The sequence below is a fragment of the Thamnophis elegans genome, chromosome 1 (assembly GCF_009769535.1).
Source record: "Thamnophis elegans isolate rThaEle1 chromosome 1, rThaEle1.pri, whole genome shotgun sequence".
Classification (NCBI taxonomy): Eukaryota; Metazoa; Chordata; class Lepidosauria; order Squamata; family Colubridae; genus Thamnophis; species Thamnophis elegans.
This window is the reverse complement of record NC_045541.1, coordinates 159,439,625-159,458,443: the sequence shown is the minus strand read 5'-3', so window position 1 is coordinate 159,458,443 and position 18,819 is coordinate 159,439,625. Positions and strand designations below refer to the sequence as shown.

Genomic DNA, 18,819 nt, shown 5'->3' with positions numbered 1-18,819 from the left:
AAGGGGGCGGGAAGAGGGGCGGGGCTGGCGGTGGCCGGTGGTGGCAGGCTGGTTCGCCTCCTCCTCCTCCAACAGCACTGCCGGATTTCCGCCCAGTGCTGCGGGGGCGCCAGCGGGAGCTTTGGCGGCTTCACCTCAGCCGCAGCGCTGGGCAGCAAATGTGTTGGTGCTGTTGGAGGAGGAGGAGGAGGAGGAGGCGGCAGCAATAGCACCATAGGACAAGAAGCAATGGAAACTTGTCAGAAGGAGACTCAAGCTGGAAATAAGGAGAAATCTGACAGTAAGAACAATTAAAATCAATGGAATCTTAATTCATTTGCTACAGGTTTTCAAAAGACTTGACGGCGATTTGTCTCAGATGATATAAAGACTCCTGCCTTGGACAAGGGGCTGGACTAGAAGACCTCCAGTATCCCTTCTGATTCTATGATTTTAAAAACCACAAGCTTTTTACAGCTCGCTTGCAACTTTACCAAATTTAATTCAGCCATTTCCTTTTGTTATTAAATGGGTATTGCTAGTTCAATGCACATGCACTCCACTTTTAAGATGCTGAAAAAATCCCCATGACCTGCAACAAAATTCATTTTTCCACTCTTATCTTGCCCTAACTTCTGATAGGTTCCTGAAATATAAATCTATAAAATTTAGTGAAAATGTTTCTATCTATTTTAATACAGACTCGTAAAACAGATTGGGACAAATGACATTAGTGCTCTGGGATAATAGCAGGTTTACTCTATTTGGATTTTCAGATAAAAGGTATCTTTTGTGCTAAGTTCTAACAATGTAGTTCTCTAATGTAACTATGAAACAGTCCAAATATATAATTCCCCTCAGGGAGGAATTCCACAAGTTGAAGTCCACAAGTCTTAAAGCTCTCACGTTTGAAGACCCCTGGGGTTTTTTCCCCCTAAAGGGTTAGGGGTGCAAGGGTCTTGTAACAACAGCTTTAAGACTTGCGTGCTTCAAATGCCAGACTTTCTGAGCCAACATTTTGGTTGCTAAGCAGGAGCGTTGTTAAGTGATACTGATATTAGATAACACTTTTAATTAAGCGGGTACCTTGAATAAACATAACTTTGAGTTTCAAATAATACTGATTTTGTTGTTGTCTTAGGTGACATCTGTGAAAAAAATTCAGGTGCTCAGGCATGAAAATATGCCGCTCAAACACTATACTTTTCTGCTCACACTGAAAAAAAATTAGAGGGAACATTGGTTATTGATCTTAGCTTCTTCTTGCTAAGCTAACTTTGAACAATTTAAATCATTCCTGATCTTAAGCATAAGAAAACAAGCATGAGCTTGTTTTCTTGAAGATGTTTCATTACGCAAACTAGGTAACTAGTAGCACTGATGATGCTACTTAGTTTGGATGATGAAATGTCAGCAAGAAAACAACCAAACTCAGAGAGCACCAAGGATCCCTCATTTCAACCCCGAGCTACAAATATTCTCCTTTATTGCTCCTAAAAAGGTGGATCTCTCCCCATCTTTGGAGTGGGAGAGCTACATATGTAGGTGTATGACTTATTTATTTATTTATTTTATTTGTACAATTTATTTTATTTTATTTTACATGTACTAGATAACAGGTGTAAGCATAAACATGGACAAGAACAAGAAATGAATGCAAGTAAATGGGGACAGTAGGACAGGGACGGTAGGCACGATGGTGCACTTATGCATGTCCCCTTTTATGGACCTCTTAGGAATGGAGTGATGTCCACAGTAGACAGTTTAAGGTTGAAGCTGTGAGGGTTTGAGGATGTAACAACAGAGTCAGGTAGAGCATCCCAGCCGTTGACCACTCTGTTGCTAAGTCGTATTCTCTGCAATCCAGTTTGGAGCGGTTTGCCTTGAGTTTGTATCTATTGTTTGCCCGTGTATTATTGAGATTGAAGCTCAAGAAGTCATTGACAGGAACGACATTGTAGCAGACAATTTTGTGTACTACACTTAGGTTAGACCGTAGGCGGCGTAGTTCTAGGTTGTCCAAACGTCATGGGATATTTTGTCAGGAATCAAAGGATGACAGCGCACAATGACTTAAGGTTTCATTAATGGTTAGAAATGTTACTCAACTACTTGAAAGACAATTTTTGTTTGAAAAACAGGGGTAAAGATATGAAAAATCAGTTAAATTGAACTAAAACATTGTGCTTCTTGTCCGTAGTGTCAAAGTGTTATCTAGTCCTATTTTGATCTTGCATTCAGAAGATGACGGGATGATACCTGTACAACATGGAAAAACGGTAACTAAACAGTAAATGTAGTCCATTACTCTTTTAAAAGGGTTCTTTGTACATATAAACAGATAATATACAAAAGCACAGAGATCACTCTTTCTATAGATATAAGCTATAGAAGTGGAAAGTCACTGCATATATTAACAGGTTTTGTTTTTCTGCTAATTGTGAATTGTACTTTTTACAACATACATCACCAATATAGTTTTATGTTTCCATAGCAGACCAAAAAACCAAAACAAAAGAAAAAGCAATGCCGCCACACAAAAAGCTGCGCTGCCACCAGCGCAGACGCCGGCCTTTCAATCAATAACCTCATCGCTCCTTGCCTGGGCATGTGATGGATGAGCACTGGGATGGCTTAGTAAGGTCTGGCTGGCGGTCTGGAGGAGGAAGGCGCTGAGCTCAAACTATGAAAGCCCTGCAGCGCAGAAGCTTTCGAACCGGCTTGTGGGTGCCTGAAAGTAGGGGTCATCTTATACGCCCAATCGCCTTATACAGCGGATTATACGGTATATACTGCCCCATAGTGCTTTCCAGCATTCTCTGGGTAGTTTACAGCATCAGCATATTGCCCCCCGCAATTAAGGTCCTCATTTTACTCACTTTGGAAGGATGGAAGGCTGAATCAATCTTGAGCCGGTCAGGATCGAACTCTTGGCTATGGGCAGAGTCAGTCTGCAATACTGTATTCTAACCAAGGTGCCGCCATGGCTTATCAGGGTTTTCTCTTAATATCTCCCTTTAAACCATTTTTCCTAAATCCTTGATAACATAGCCACATCCTGAACAAACAGCAACCCATCTTTTATTTCAAGAGACAATCCAGCTTCCAATGGGAGGGACTCCTGCAAACATTATTTATTTGGTCATTAAACTTATTGGCCATCCATCTCACCACAAGGTTACTCAGGGTGACTTACATTGTTATAATTATAAATTAGCCAGGAATAAGCAGTAGGATTTCAACAGTAGAAATGAGTCTATGGCCTCTGGTTATTTAAGTACTGTTGCCCCATAAGCCTTCAGGGGAATTGCCTAGAGAAAAAGTGCCTTCATTTAGTAATCTGTTCAGATTTGGGCGGCTCTGAGCTGGATAGCAGTTTGAGTTACACCCAGGTGTGAGCTTCAAAAATGTTAGCAAGAGGTTCTCTGCCTGTTGCACCACAGTGAGGGGGCATTTTTGCCTTCCCTGGGGTTTCCTTGAGCCTCCAGGAGGATGAAAACATCCTCCTCATGTTCTGGAGGCCCTCTGGAGGATGGAAATAGGTCCATTTCCAGCCTTCCCAAACAGGTAGGCCTGTTTTTCACCCTCCCTGAGCCTCCATGCATGCCCTGCACTTATCTGCATCCAAAATGGGCCATGTGGGAACCCCTGGGAGGGGTGGGTGGGGCCAGCCAGGAGTGGGATTTGGGGGTTCTCCGAACTGCACAGAATCTTAGCTAGAGGTTCTCCTGAACCCCTGGGAATCCCCAGCAGCCCAGCCCTGGCTTCACCATTGAACTACATCTACAGGTACTCCTTGACCTTCAGTCATGTGTTTAGCGACTGTTCAAAGTTACACGGGCACTGAAAAAAGTGGCAACTGGTCCTCAGACTTAAAACTGTCATAGCATCCTCCGTGTGATCAAAATTTGTCCACTTGGCCATCGGCATGTAGTTACAATAGTTGGAGCATCCTGGGGGATCATGTGATTGCTATTTGTGACTGTCCCAGCTGGCTTTCAACAAGCAAACCTAAGGGGGGGGAGTCAGATTCACTTAATGACTGTGATTCATTTAACAACTGCAGTGATTCACTTAACACCCATGGCAAAAAAAGCCCATAAAAATCAGCCACAATTTAATTACGAAGCGCCTTGTTAGCACTGGAAATTCTGGTCCCAGTTGTCCTTTGAAGACTACTTGTACATAGAGTCTAGATTTCTGAATGATATTGGCAAATCGCTCCCTCAAAGCTACCTCACTAAATAGGAGTAGGTCACAATTTCAGGTAGCAAGACCTCCACCAAGGAGAACTAAGATTTTGTGAGATTTCTGCCATTTATGATTTAAAATAAATATTTTGCTAGCCCATAACAGTAGTGGGTTGCAGGTGATCCGTCCCGGAGCCTGCCCGGAGCACCGGATACCGTTCTGGTACGGTGCTCTGGAAGGCCCACCCGCTTGCCCGAGCTCCTTCCGGTCTTTAAGTCTTTGGCACTTCCCCGCATGGGCACAGCGCGTATAGCGCCTGTGCGATGCTCCACTGAGCAGCTGGAATGTCACGGAGGCTCGCGGAAGAGGTAAGATGAATGCATGCGCTGCGCACGTCCATGTGGACGCCGCCGGGCCCGTTCCAACCTGTTTTGCTCAGGAAGCTTTTTGCAAAGATAAAATTTGAAGCAAGGGTGGGACAATCTTGTGAACCCTTCTCCCAGTTCATGGAACAAAAGTGGATGATGTAGTTTTAAATGTGACCATTTTCTTTGGAGGTAATTTCAGCTGTAATTTCAGCACTCAGGTTTTTTCTCTGAATGATGCTGTGTACTTGCCGTTGATGGTGTGAGATGGTAGAGTTATTATGTTGGGGGCTTATTGAGCCTACTAAACCACCATAATTAGTAGGTCCCAGAAACTTGGCTAAGGGTAAAAAAAGCTCGGAGTTTAGTAAGCAATGGAGCCCAATCATCATACAGGTCGTCTTTCATTTACAACTATTCATTTAGTGACTGTTCAATGTTACAATGCACGGAAAAATTGACTTATGACTGTTTTTTACACTTGTGATTGTTGACCACGATCAAGTGATCAAAATTTGGACGCTTGGCAACTGGCATCCCTTTATGACAGTTGCAATGTCCCAGGTCATGTAATCACATTTTTCAGCCTTCTGACACGCAAAGTAATGGGGATAAGTAAGATTCACTTAAAAATCGTCTTACTAAGTTAACTGCAGTGATTCACTTAACAACTGTGTCAGATAAGGTGGTAAAATGGATCAAAACTCACCAACTGTCTTGCTTAGCAACAGAAATTTCAATCTCAATTGTGGTCATAAATCAAGGATTACCTGTATTTAATTCCCATATTTTTTGGACTATAAGATACATCGGTGTATAAGACGCACCAAGATTTCAAAGAGGTAAGTAACAAAAAAAAAAAGTTTTTGCCTTCCCTCAGTCCCCAGTAGCACTCTGGAGGCTTCAGCAGGGCTGGGGGAAGGCAAAAACGGGGGCACTTTTGCCTTGCCCCAGCCCTGCTGAAGCCTGCAAAGGCCTACTGGGGGCTGAGGGAAGGCAAAAAAGTGTCCATTTTTGTGAAAAACGGGCCGGTTTTGGGGGGCATTTTTGCCCCAGCCCTGCTGAAGCCTGCAGAGGCCTACTGGGGGCTGAGGGAAGGCAAAAAAGTGTCAATTTTTGTGAAAAACTGGCCGTTTTGGGGCATTTTTGCCCCAGCCCTGCTGAAGTCTGCAGAGGGCTGCTGGGGGCTGGGAGAAGGCAAAAAAGTCTCTGTGTGAAAAATGGCCCGTTTTTCACAAAAATGGGATGCGGGGGCAGGGCTTCCGGAGGCCAAAAATGGCTGTATTCGGTGTATAAGATGCACCAACATTTCCACACTCTTTTAGAGGGGGGGGAGAAAGGTGTGTCTTATATGTCGAAAAATATGCTACATTCTTGAGGGGAAAAAAATAAGTTGTGTAGCAATACTTAACAGTCCACTTGGAGATTCACACTCACTCCTCTTTTTCTACAGCTTTTTGAGATCACATACGGTGCCTCTGAGAAGAAAGACAACATCAGGTTTCTTTCCTTCCCCTCTTCCATGGGTTTGGGGCACGATCACATCTCCTCTCATCCTGAGCTCGCTTCCATTGTCAGGTAAGCAGACTGAGCCAAGTTTATGCTACTGCTAAGACTTCTATGAAAATAGTTTTCTCTTTTGATGCTTCAGTGGCTTTAGATCGGGAAGGACACAGAATACAGTCCAATGCAACACACTACAAGTTTGATTGTATTTATATTACGCTATGATTTGCTTTACTGAATAAGCCCAAAGGAGAGAATTCATGGAATACATTAAGTGAAAAATCCAAGCAACCACATTTAGGATTTCATTATATGTTATATTTCAGGTTTATATTATATAAACTAGGCCATAGTACAGAAAATCCATTTTTACTGGCAAAATGTAGATTTCTTCTTACTTAAGAATAGCTTAATCAAGAAGGTGAAATGGTGCTTCTGAGATTTCAAGAAAGAGCTCACTTTGGAAGGCAATTCCAGCAGTAGTGGCTGAATATCTATAATGCAACACTTCTGTTCCATGCATTCTCAAATTGGCTGGTTGTTATTGCTACATATTGTATTGATGTGATGGGGTTGGGGATGAACCTCAATGAATGGGAAACTCCAGATGACCATCACTGAGTGGGCTATTTATTTTTCTAGCTCTCGTTTAAAAAACACGAGTGATAGCACCTATGTACTGCCCCATAATGCTTTACAGCGCTCTCTGTAACGATCTCCCCGTGGAGATTCGGACCCTCGCCACCCTTCAGGCTTTCCGTAAAGCCGTTAAGACCTGGCTGTTCCAGCAGGCCTGGGGCTATTGAGTTCCACCCCTACTCGAATTGGTTGTGCTTGTTGTGACTTTTGTTTTAAATTGTTTTGTATTGTTGTTTGTTTTTGTTTTATTCTTTCTGTATTGTGCCCCTTCCCTCTTGGTTTGTCAGCCGCCCTGAGTCCCTTTTGGAATAGGGCGGCATACAAGTCGAATAAACCACTAAACCACTCTATGCAATGTGGAAGCATTATTGGCTTATTGCCCCCAACAATCTGGGTCATTTTACTGACCTCGGAAGTCAACCTTGAGCCCCCTGTCAGGATCAAACTCCAGGATGTGGTCAGAGTTTGACTGCAGTGCTGCATTTTAACCACTGCTGTCCCAGGGCTTAAAATAGTACATTCAGATATATCAGAGGTAACAAAACTCGTGGCCCTCTGGCCCGATGCATCACACGCTGGCCATGCCCACCCTGTATAGCAAAGGGGTGGGAAAGTCACGATACATCATTTGATGACATGATGTCGTGAGTTTGACACCCCTGAGATCAGTGGTGAAATTCATTTTTTTTTACTACCGGTGCTGTGGGCGAGGCTTGGTGGGCATGGCAGGGGAAAGATACTGCAAAATCCCCATTCCCTCCCCACTTCTGGGGTAAGGACATTGCAAAATCTCCGTTCCCACCCCAATTTGGGACCAGCCAGAGGTGGTATTTGCCGATTCTCCAAACTACTCAAAATTTCCGCTACCGGTTCTCCAGAACCTGGCAGAACCAGCTGAATTTCGCCCATGCCTGAGATATATTGTTGTTTTTAGAGGTTCTAATTACTTAATATTTCATTCTTAACTTTTAGGCAGGATATTATGTTGAAGGATGTGTGTGTAAAGCTTCTTCTGCTACACTTTGTAGATAGTTTCATACTTTTTCTGCATAAAATAGCCTGCACAACCCTGGCCAAATGAATTAGACAATTTGAACAGGAGGTTGATTTTACATGGCACCAAATCCAAGGAACATAATTTTTTTCTGTGTATTCTGTAACAGAGACTTCCTCAAGAGCCTTACATGGGATGAGCAATCAAGTGGACAGTGACTTAACAGGAACCTCAAGGAGACATCGGTTCTTGCCATGGATATTAAAGCAACGAACAGTTGGAAGATAAAAAAGTGGATTTTAGTTTATTTTATCATGTGAATTTGCAGGTGTACATTACAGGACATTACAGGACAACATTACAGGGCAAAAATACAGGAGTTTTTGAGCCTACCAAAGGTTTCTTCTTTTCAATGCACCTCATCTTGGCTACTATAAGCCTTATTTCAGCAAAACATCCTTTCTGTGACAGCATGTCTTCTGGCTCACAGCTGAATCAATTTGATTTATAGTGCACTACAAAGGGCAACTTCCTCAAAGGCTCAGTGCTGTATTTAATACTTGCTGAAAAGTATAAGGTATTTCTTTAGAACACTTCAAACAATTATCATTATTTGAATTATCATTGCGAAGTAGGTGAGCACATGATCACCCCTTGAAGGAAGAACAGATACTCCAGATTCTATATAAAACTACGAATTCTGCGTCGACGCCTTCCTCTCTTTAAAATGTATTCTTTCTGCTAATAGTTCACTTTATGAATACACATCATGGACAAGCCCTTTCATTTTCATTAAAAGACAACAATTGAGTGAACAGATTATTTGGTTTGCTAATGGTATTTTTTATAACACCCACTATAAATTAGTAAAAAATGCGCCCTTTGAACCGTTTGGGTGGCCTTCCTCAAGCTGGTACTCTCTAGTGGTGCTGGGACTGGTACCTAGCATGTCCAGTGAGAATATCAGCTAGCATGAGAAATAAATGGTCTGGCACAACTTAGGATCCATTAGATGAAATAGAATGTACTAGAGCAAAAGCTTTGGGAACAATTCCCAGAGTTCCCTAAGAAGGGAAGGGAGAGAGCAGATAAATGTAGACAATGCCTAAGATTCCCCAACTGCTCCCAGTGCTTGTAAGCAAAAGAGAGAAGAAGAGGCCACTTGATTACCGTTGTTTTCTAAAGAAATCTACGCATGCTTTCCCCAGTGTAGGGTACTGTGCGTTATCCATGCGGAGTTAAGCCTTGCAGGACTTCTCAGATTCACACGCGCAACTTTTCAGCTGAATCATTGGCCAGCATCTCATCAGCAACATCGCGAGGTACATTGGGTGGTGGGATCTTGAGATCAGAAGGTTCCACATTCCAGATATCACGAGCATATTCTTTGATGGTCCTGTCACTGGAAAACTTCCCAGACGCTGCGATGTTCCTGATGACCATTTTGGTCCATTCTTTGGAGTTCTGTAACAAAGAGCTTATGTGAACCTGGCTCTTGATGACAATCAAATTCAGGATTACTACTGAACCTGGTACAGTCCCATATATCACACTATAATTCACCTCAAATTTCTAACAAGCAATACGTGTTACGGTTCACCGACAAATGCACGATAGACATATGTGCGATGACGAAACCATGATGACAAAACCGCGACATCAAAATCGCTAATTGATTTTCGACAATAGTGCGCCGACAAAATCGCGCATACATACGTTATAACCCTAACCCTAAAAATTTTTCGATATTATTGTGCTTGTCATCGTGCTTTTGTCGGCGCGATTTTGACATCGTGAATTTGTGGGCGCGATTTTGATGTCGCGGTTTTGTCAGCGCGCATATGTCTATCACGCAATTGTCGGGTCACACATGTTACATTAGGAGTAGGCAAATAGGCAAGTAACAGCCTGTATGTAGGTAATGCTATCCCATTTTTGCAGTCCTTCAAGAGGGGGCTACGGTGGCTCATGTGGTAAGACCCTGACCCTGTGCTCTGCCGAGGTCGGCAGCTCAGCAGCTCAATTCCCGTGAGCAAATAAACCGCGCATGGACAGGAAAGGAGCCTCCCCCGATTGCCTACTGGCTTTCAGGCATCCTAAGGTAACGCCGCCTGAAAAATTCCTTTCACAGACGCAGCCAGCCACCTTGGTGATGCCTGGCTAACACGTGCCATATGCTTAAAAAAAGAAAGTCCTTCAAGAACGCATTAAAAATATGGCCAGTTATTAGTTTTGGATGGAAAAAGAAGGTAAAATCAGTTTCCCCCAAGGCTCAATGGTGTCTATTCTGCATTACCAAAAATAACAGATAACTTATTTTTAACTTCCTCTGATGACACAGGTCATGATCCCAAGTCCCCTGCATCCTATAGTGGGGACAAGAAAGCAACTGTCCCTTTCTTCTTGCTGGTAAATACATGAATTGCCTTGGGGGGCTTGCAGAGTGCTCCTCGGGGGAGGGGGGGGGAAACGAGCAAAAAACGGCCTGTTTTCGCAAAAATGGTCTCAGTTTTTGCCCAAAAAATTGCATGCATAGCCTTATGGAGACATAGAGTGCTGTGGGGGCTGAGGGGTGGGGGGAAAGGGCCCATTTTTACTCATTTCTGCCCTCTTCAGCCTCCAGAAGCACTCTGGAAGCCTCCATAAGGGTATGCGTGGCCATTTTGGTGAAGGGGGTGGGGCTTCAGGGGGCAAAAATACGCTGTATTTGATGTATAAGACACACCCAGATTTTCAGCCTCTTTTGAGGAAAAAAGGTGCGTTTTATACTCTGAAAAATACGGTACTTGCAGTTAAGCAACTTGCTAGATAGCTACAGGTTTGGAATTCCAGCTGCCCTATTTATATTCCTGAATAGCCATGATCTTTTTGTAGCTTAGCTAGATATTTAAGTCACATAACTTTGAAGAGCCCAATCATTAGCATATTCCAATGTCCGTTCAAAAACTTGGGAGCTAAATACAAACCATCCCAGATCATACTCTCATGGAGAAGAAACTACCAAAACTATCAAATCCATAGCTCACGTCCTGCCAGGCCAAAGGAACCAAGAACAATAGGAGTACTTTATTGTTTGCTTATAGACAGACAACTTGCCAAACAGCGAAACACTTATCTGTATAACTGCTGGTATTCGATATACCCTGTGCACTGCTGGTGAGGGGAGCAGTGTCCACCTTCCTCCCTTTCCTGCAGACTAAAGATTTCAAGCTATGTTGTCTCTTTGCTTCCCAAGAAACAGCCCTTCCCTCCTGCAACTCGAGGCTACATTCCACGTATGTCTTGCTACACTGCACCTTCCTAAAAAGACTTAAAGGCCCATTTTGTAATTCCTATCTAGTGATAAGGAATTATATTAAGGGATGCAGTGGCTCAATGGCTAAGACGCTGAGCTTGTCGATCAGAAAGGTCAGCAGTTCAGTGGTTCGAATCCCTAGTGCCGCATAATGGAGTGAGCTCCCACTGCGTGTCCCAGCTTCTGCCAACCTAGCAGTTCGAAAGCATGTAAAAATGCAAGTAGAAAAATAGGAACCACCTTTGGTGGGAAGGTTAACAGCGTTCTGTGTGCCTTCGGCGATTAGTCATGCTGGCCACATGACCACGGAGACGTCTTCGGACGGTGCTGGCTCTTCGGCTTCAAAATGAAGATGACCAGCACCTCCTAGAGTTGGGAATGACTAGCACATATGTGCGGGGGAACCTTTACCTTTAGTGAGAGGAATTATAAAACGTCTTCAAAGAAAAAACAATGTCTTCAAAGAAAAAGCGAGCAAGTCCTGTTGCCTCCTGAAAAAAAAGCACCTTTGGGACAACCATGACCCGGATGACTGAGAATCTCTACAGACTTTTAACTATACAACTTGGGATGAACACCCTTTGAATGGTGTGGGAGTAGGAATGGATTTCCAGAGAGAAAAAACTGCAGAATACAGAAACCAGGAGCACCACTCAGGTGACCCTGAGGACACAGATAAACCTCCAAGTGCTTCAATGACCCTCTAAAAGGATGCAAATGACCAGATGTATGCAAGGAATACAAATCCTTCCATTCTCCACTATCCTGTCAGAGCTGAAGAAGCTTCTTGGATGAGAAGCGAAACATCTTCAAAGGAAAAAACAAGAAAGTCCTCTTGCCTCCTGAAAAAGCTCCTTTGGGACAACCATGACCTGGATGACTGGGAATCTCTACAGACTCCTATCTAGTGAAGTACCCAAACAATTCATTTATTTTATGCACAGTTGCTTTTATCAGATCAGTAATGCTTTCATTTTCTTGAATATGCTATGCTACTGTCCATAAAATTAGACATACTCTGATCATCTTAATGCCCTAGCTAAAATTCAAAGCTGCCTTATTTTAAGTAAAATAGCATTAGCATTTTAGGCTTATATACTCTTCTATAGCACTTCACAGCACTCTGTGTGCTGTAAAAGCTGCTTAATTATTTTACTTATTTGTTTGCTTGTAGAATCCGGGTCACTAATTATAGAGTAATAGAATTTGAGTTATAGAAAGACTTAAAAGCACACTCATTTAGTCACTGTAATGAATAAAATTGGTCAGCCAACTTCATGGCAACAAAGTGAATTATTTTCAAATCACGGATACTAAGCCAATGCATTGCATAAAGCATTCAAAAAAAATTAAGTTTGAATAGTTTGGCATGATTCATGAATCATTTCTACTCTAGTTTTTGTTAATCCATTAAATTTAGTTAGTGGTTAATCCAGTAAATCATGAAAACTCAAAAAATTTAGTCCAGTAAACATGGGTTAATTTAACTGAGTATATGTGTTGTACAAATTCATTGTAGAACAGATAGTTAATTTGTGTGGTTAGGGATACACAGGACAGAACACATGATGGATTAGCACTTTGACTATTCGTTTGAATACAATAAACATTGTAAATATTCTCCACACCCAGCTTACCATATAGAGTTGACTGACACTGTCTTGGCACTTGACGTAAGCTTCGTAGTCTGCAAAAACTTTAAATCTATCCAAAAGAAAGAAACCAAAAAGTGTGAAATGCTTTGAAGGCAATTTGGGTTTTAGATTGCTAGACCTTGGCCACTGGTTAGTCTTGAAATTCATTATTCCAGAACACTATCTCTTTGGAACACCACAAATTAATTTTTGTTCCGAGGATTGGCTTTTGGGAAACTGCCAGACCACGTAAGATTAGAATGGTTCAGAATAAAAACAAATACTGTGTTCCAGAAGTGTCCAGAACAATAAATTTTAACACCTTGTAAGAAGCATCCATGAAAGCAAGAGAGAATGGTGGGGAACAACCATGCCAGTCTGTTTCTGATAATTGGGCACTCTATGATAACAAATCACTCCCCCATATCATCTAATTTGTGAGTAAAGCAAAAGAATGTCCGCAAAATTTAGAATTAGTCCACTGGCCCATAAGAGCATTTCATTTTAATGCAGTCCAAAACCTTATCTAAGAATAGAGGATACTGCAAAAATCTCTTGACAAGTCACCACTTGGGTGGGGAGTAACACATTTTATTTAACAAGTGGTGATCCTAAGCATTAAAACTATGATTTTGTGCATATACCACTACCCTGCAAGTCTATCCTGAATTTCATTGGCATGACAAAACGAGTTAAGAGAAGAACTTCATACTGGATCTCTGTTTCTTGGTGCTTTTTAATTACATGCACCAAAGAAAACTGACCTTATTTGGACTCAAATGTCTCTCTGACAAATGATAATGACACAAATGGCCATTAAAAAAAATACATAAGGCATCTTTACTTACCGGTCATGGTAGAACAACATGTTGACCAAATCTTTGAACAGGTCAGGTTGTTGTGGTGAAAAGAAACCACTCTTGATCTGATCCATAGCTTGCTTCAATTCAGGAAGCTTGTCATAATATTCCTGAGCATTGTACCTGTGGAAGAAGGCGGAGCCATCAGAATATTCGTCTTGAGAGCAGTGCAGGAAAGGTACATACAGAGAACAGAGGAGAGACCCAGAATGGCATCATAGAAAAGGGTTTATTTTGGAGGCACTGAATCCAAAAGATGCTTTATGTTACAGATCGATCAAATTTGCATGGTTGCCCATCTCACAAAAAAAACAAAAAAACAGGCAACATTGGATGGCATGCAACATTTAATTAAAAATGATACACATATAAAAACATTCATTTCTAAAATATATTAAAAGCACAAGAATAAGAGAAGATAATGTTAACTGCAGTAAGAGAGCCACCACAAGCTCTCACAAGTCCCCTGTGTTAGGGTTCTGAAGGATGCCCTAATTAAATTATGAGCCTCGAGCCAAGCTTCAAAAGAAATCCAGTCATTTATTAAGAGCTTCATGTCGGCACATACCAAAGTGAAGCCACCTCTGACTCCACAAAATTTACGGCCCCAAGCATGACCCTGTTTCCCCCCTCCCCACCAGGGTGTGTCATCAATCACATTTGCCAATGGGGAAACTCTGCGGGTTGTAGAGAGCACTCCCCTCCAGTCACTGTAAGTAACCCTGGGATACAGCCTTGAGAGAGGCAAGTCTGGAATGTACATCTGTCTTGTGCTGCAGTGCGGTTTCATCGGTTTCCCATCCCCCCCTTTCCTATGACAACTCAAGAGCAGGCCAGGAATGCTTTGTGAATTGACACCCTGGCACTCAAGCAGATGACCAGTTCTTGTGGGACTAGTGGGATGTTAACTTCTTGTGGGACTAGTGGGATGCTAACTTCGCTCCCAAGGAGAGAAGATTCCAGAAGTTGGCCACTCAGGCAGAAAAGACCCACCTCTTGAAACCCCGCCAAGTATAGTACCCTAACAGCTGGGATCCACAGCATGAGGTTTTATTATCTGAAATGCTCAAATGTTTTTTTTTCATTCAAAGCAATTAATCCATGAAAACATAACCCAATAACTATTTCAGCATTTTGACTGATTCCACCCATTCCCTCTTTTTAATGTGGCATTGACACCTGAACAAAAAAAAAAACGACTGTAGGAAGACGGAAGTTCAAGAGAACATTCTATCTCCAGGCCTAAGTGTCTTATTAAGGCATAGAATAGAACCCCATGGGACGTGGTGGTTCAGTGGCTAAGATGCTGAGCTTTGTCGATCTCAAGGTTCGAATCCCTAGCGCCGCCTAATGGAGTGAGCGTCCGTTACTTGTCCTAGCTTCTGCCAACCTAGCAATTCGAAAGCATGTAAAAATGCAAGTAGACCACTTTGGTGGGAAGGTAACAGAGTTCCATGCGCCTTGGGTATTTAGTCATGACCTTGGAGATGTTTTCGGACAGCGCTCTTCGGCTTTGAAACGGAGATGACCACTGCCCCCTAGAGTCAGGAAAGACTAGTGCATACATGCGAGGGGAACCTTTACCTTTACCTTAGAACCCCATACATGTTTCATTCCAATAATATAAATTCCTAGTGCTAAATCTTTATGCCATTAAAATATGAGGTCACATAAACACCATTAGTCTACTCTGTGTCTCCCTCCTCCATTCAAGTTTTGGAAGTCCATTTCACTCCAGACAATTGAGAATTTTTCCTACAACCACTTGCGCCCCAGTTGAGCTGTTAACCAGACTTACCCTCTCTGGTCCAACTCTTCCACATCTGGCACTCTCATGCCAAATATGAAGAGATTCTCTTCTCCAGCTTCTTCTGCCATTTCTACATTGGCACCATCCATGGTCCCGATGGTCAGAGCCCCATTGAGCATGAATTTCATGTTGCCAGTGCCTGAGGCTTCGGTACCAGCTGTTGAAATCTGCTCCGATAAATCTGTAGCAGGGATCACTGCCAAGGAAATATTATTTTAGCATCTGGGCATTTCTTTTTCTCTCATTTGCATTTTAATCTTCTTATTTTTTAAAGCATGGAGATAGGCAAGAAACTCACACGCTCCTAAATAGTCCCCAGCAGAATAAATCATGCACCGACAAGAGCAGAATTTGCCCGGGGGGAGGAGCCTGTCGCCGAGGAGGGCTCAACCGAGCTCCTCTCAGAGATCTGGTCTGTATATCTAAATAAGATCATAGATATCACCCCTTTTTGGCATAAAGGGGCAGGGAGTAGCTCTGTGTGCTAGGGTCTATTCGTAATTCACAGCCTTTCTCTTTTTTTTGGCTGTGGACAGAGATTAGATCCAGCGTGAGCGGAGCTTTTATCTCCAGCCAGTTCTTCTCAGCTGCCTTTTTTTTGCAGCCCTAGACAGGCGACCCCCCCCCCCAGGACAAAGCAAAGTTGTTTGAAGCTAAGATCAATACAGGCGGGTCCCACCCCTGTGAGATTTATGCTTTTATTACTATCGTAAATACCAGCACCATTTGTCTTAGAGGCTTCTTTGTTTAAACGGACTTCAAAATGGCGATTTCTCTCCATTGGTGACTGATAGGGGATGTACGTAGCCGGTTTTACCTTCCTGCAGACCGCTCCTTAACAAAATAATTTTTGTTTTTGTTTTTTTGGAAACAGAGGGGAGCGAAAGCGCTGTTTATTTGTTTATTTATAATGGCACCCAGGTCAAAATCGAAGCGTCTCTCTACAAATGTGCCTAAAGAATCCGTGAATGAACTTAAAGAATTTACACTGGCATCGCAGCCCTTGTCTCCTACGCCCTCTACTGGAGAATTCTTAACACAGGAATTTTTTTTTCAAATGTTTAATGATTTTAAACAAGAAATTAAGGAATTTGTATTGGAGCTATATGGTGATTTAAAGTCTAAAATTGACCAAATGAAGGCGAATACGTTTGCAGCCGTGTCTGCCCTGTCAGATTATACCGCTGAAATAGAGAATAAATTAGAAAGTTTGGAAGAGGCTAATTCTAATTTGACTACTAATATTCAAATATTACAACAAAAAATTAGAGACACTCAAGAACAGCTCGTTATGATAAACTTTAATAAGAAGGCATTCGCAATAAGAGTCAGAGGATTCCGCGAAAAGGAGCGAGAGAATCTGAAACAGACCTTTGTTGAAGCCCTCAGCCATGCGGTGGGAAGCCCGGGACTTAACTTTGATTGGCAGATTCGGAAAATTTATCGCCAGAATTCGTTGGTAGCGGAACAGCGACAGCTCCCGAGGGACATAATTATATATTTCTCCACAAAAGAATCCAGAAACGCGATCATGCAAAATTTTTACAATAATACTTTGAGAGTTGATGGCCAGAACTTGATTGTCTTCAAAGAAATACCTTTCCAGATGTTAAAGGCAAGAAGGGACTATACCTTTTTAACTAAAGAGCTTAGAAATCATCAGATTCAATATAAATGGGAGGCCCCAGCCGGCATTACGGTCACATTTGAGAATCAAAGACTTCGTCTCAATTCTGTTTCGGAGGCTCGAGATTTCTATTACAAGACTTTGAAGGCGGGACTTCCTGATTCACTTGGAAAAGAGGAGAGACAAGCCGAAGGAGAAGGCAAGCAACAGACCACATGGCTGCAAGATGGAGGGGGTAGCTCCCCCTCCCTCGGAGAAGCAGAAAAGCGGAGTTTGAGGATTTAGACATTCTAAAATATTCACTAAAGTTGTGGATTGAATGGGGGTTTGCGACCTCTCTCCGGCAGAAAAAGCGGAATTTATTGGTGGGGTGATATTGAATGTATATATGTAAAATGCATGCAGAATGATTTACGCTGTTTAAATCTTGTTAGAAGGGAAAGTTTGAAGAGATTATTTTAAAATAGAAGGTAAACTGATTCTTGCTGAAACTATTATTTGAATATGTGGAATGATCTATGCTATTTAATTTTTATTAGAAGGGAAAGCTTGGTGAAATTATTTTGAGCTAGATTTTAAACTAATGTTTGCATAAATTTGATAGTGGCAAATATTTGAGAAGCAAGGGATGAGGGTAAAATGCATGCGGAATGATTTACGTATATTGGTGGGGTGATACTGAATGTATATACTGAATGATTTACGTTGTTTAAATCCTATTAGAAGGGAAAGCTGGTCCGGATCATTTCAAGATAGAATGTAAACTGATTTTTGTGTAAAGTAATACTTGATCCACGCTGCTTAAATTTTACTAAGAAGGGAAAGTTTGGTCAGATTATTTTGAATTATTGTTTGAAATTAAGGTTAAGAAAGGGAAAGTTTGATTATTCTTCTGTAAAGTAATATTTGAATATGTGGAATGATCCACGCTGCTTAAATTTTACTAGAAGGGATTATGTTTGAGTTAGATTGTATATTGATGTCTATACAAATTTGGATAAATGTTTATCTGAATACAAGGTTAAGGAAGAGGAATGGGAGAGTCTACAGGAGGTCGGGGTAAATAACAAAGAAGCAAGAGACGAGAATAAAATATAGATAGAATGACTTATACTATTTAAGCATAGATAAAGATGGGGGGCTGAGCTTAACACAAAGAGTTTCTTTTTTTTTCTTTTTCTTTTTTCTTTGTTCTTTTTTTTTTCTTTTTCTTTTTGGTTTTTTTTCCCTTTAATATATTACTTTTATTTTTAATCCATACGAACATAAGATACTTTAGATAGAAGGCAGTGCCAGGTGTGGGCCCTGGGAAGTCGGGAGGAGTAGGGATGGGGATTTATGGGGGGTGGTTGGGTGGGTGTTAACATAGTCTCAATAAGAACAAGAATGCACTTATATACGGTTGTTGTTGTTTTTTCCTTTTTTCTCTTTTCTTTCTTTATATTTTTTTTCCCCTTGGTTTATTTTACTTTTTATCAGATTATAATAAACAACACTTGAATAAAGGAATACACCAAGGAGGGAGGTAGAGGGAAAGAGGAGGGAGGAGTAAGGAAGGAGTAAGGGGAATGCAAGGAGGGCGTGTTGGGAGTAAGGGGAGAAGGAAGGTTTGAGGGGAAAGGGAAGTAGGAGGGGAGCGTTAGAGGGAGGAAAGGAAAGTTGGAGGGGGTAGATGGGGTGTATGGAGGATGGAAGTGTCAGGTGGGGTTGTGAATGATGAGTTGTGTTTTCTTTTTTATTTTTTTTTTATTTTTTTTATATATATTTTTTCTTTTATAGCAAATACCCTGTATATAAGTGATTGTAAAATGGAATGTGAAAATGAATAAAATAGATTTAAAAAAAAAAAAAAGAGCAGAATTTGCAACAAAAATGTAACACAGCAGAATACTTGAGATAACCAGCCAGCATTTATTTAT

The 18,819-nt window shown here is 41.7% G+C and overlaps 2 protein-coding genes across 2 annotated transcripts in view; one reads left to right on the top strand and one right to left on the bottom strand.

The window, feature by feature from the left end:
- ABHD12B (abhydrolase domain containing 12B) overlaps window positions 1-8,647 on the top strand; it is a 30,991-nt gene extending 22,344 nt beyond the window's left edge. The window contains exons 11-13 of the mRNA XM_032236742.1: window positions 2,180-2,258; window positions 5,989-6,113; window positions 7,844-8,647. Coding sequence (XP_032092633.1) covers window positions 2,180-2,258; window positions 5,989-6,113; window positions 7,844-7,892 — 253 coding nt within the window. The 3' untranslated portion in view covers window positions 7,893-8,647. The remainder of the gene's footprint in view (window positions 1-2,179; window positions 2,259-5,988; window positions 6,114-7,843) is intronic.
- Window positions 7,955-18,819, bottom strand: part of PYGL (glycogen phosphorylase L) — a 47,359-nt gene continuing 36,494 nt past the window's right edge. Inside the window, exons 18-21 of the mRNA XM_032236729.1 lie at window positions 15,262-15,469; window positions 13,452-13,586; window positions 12,607-12,673; window positions 7,955-9,138 (exon numbers count right to left, since the gene is read on the bottom strand). Coding sequence (XP_032092620.1) covers window positions 8,938-9,138; window positions 12,607-12,673; window positions 13,452-13,586; window positions 15,262-15,469 — 611 coding nt within the window. The 3' untranslated portion in view covers window positions 7,955-8,937. The remainder of the gene's footprint in view (window positions 9,139-12,606; window positions 12,674-13,451; window positions 13,587-15,261; window positions 15,470-18,819) is intronic.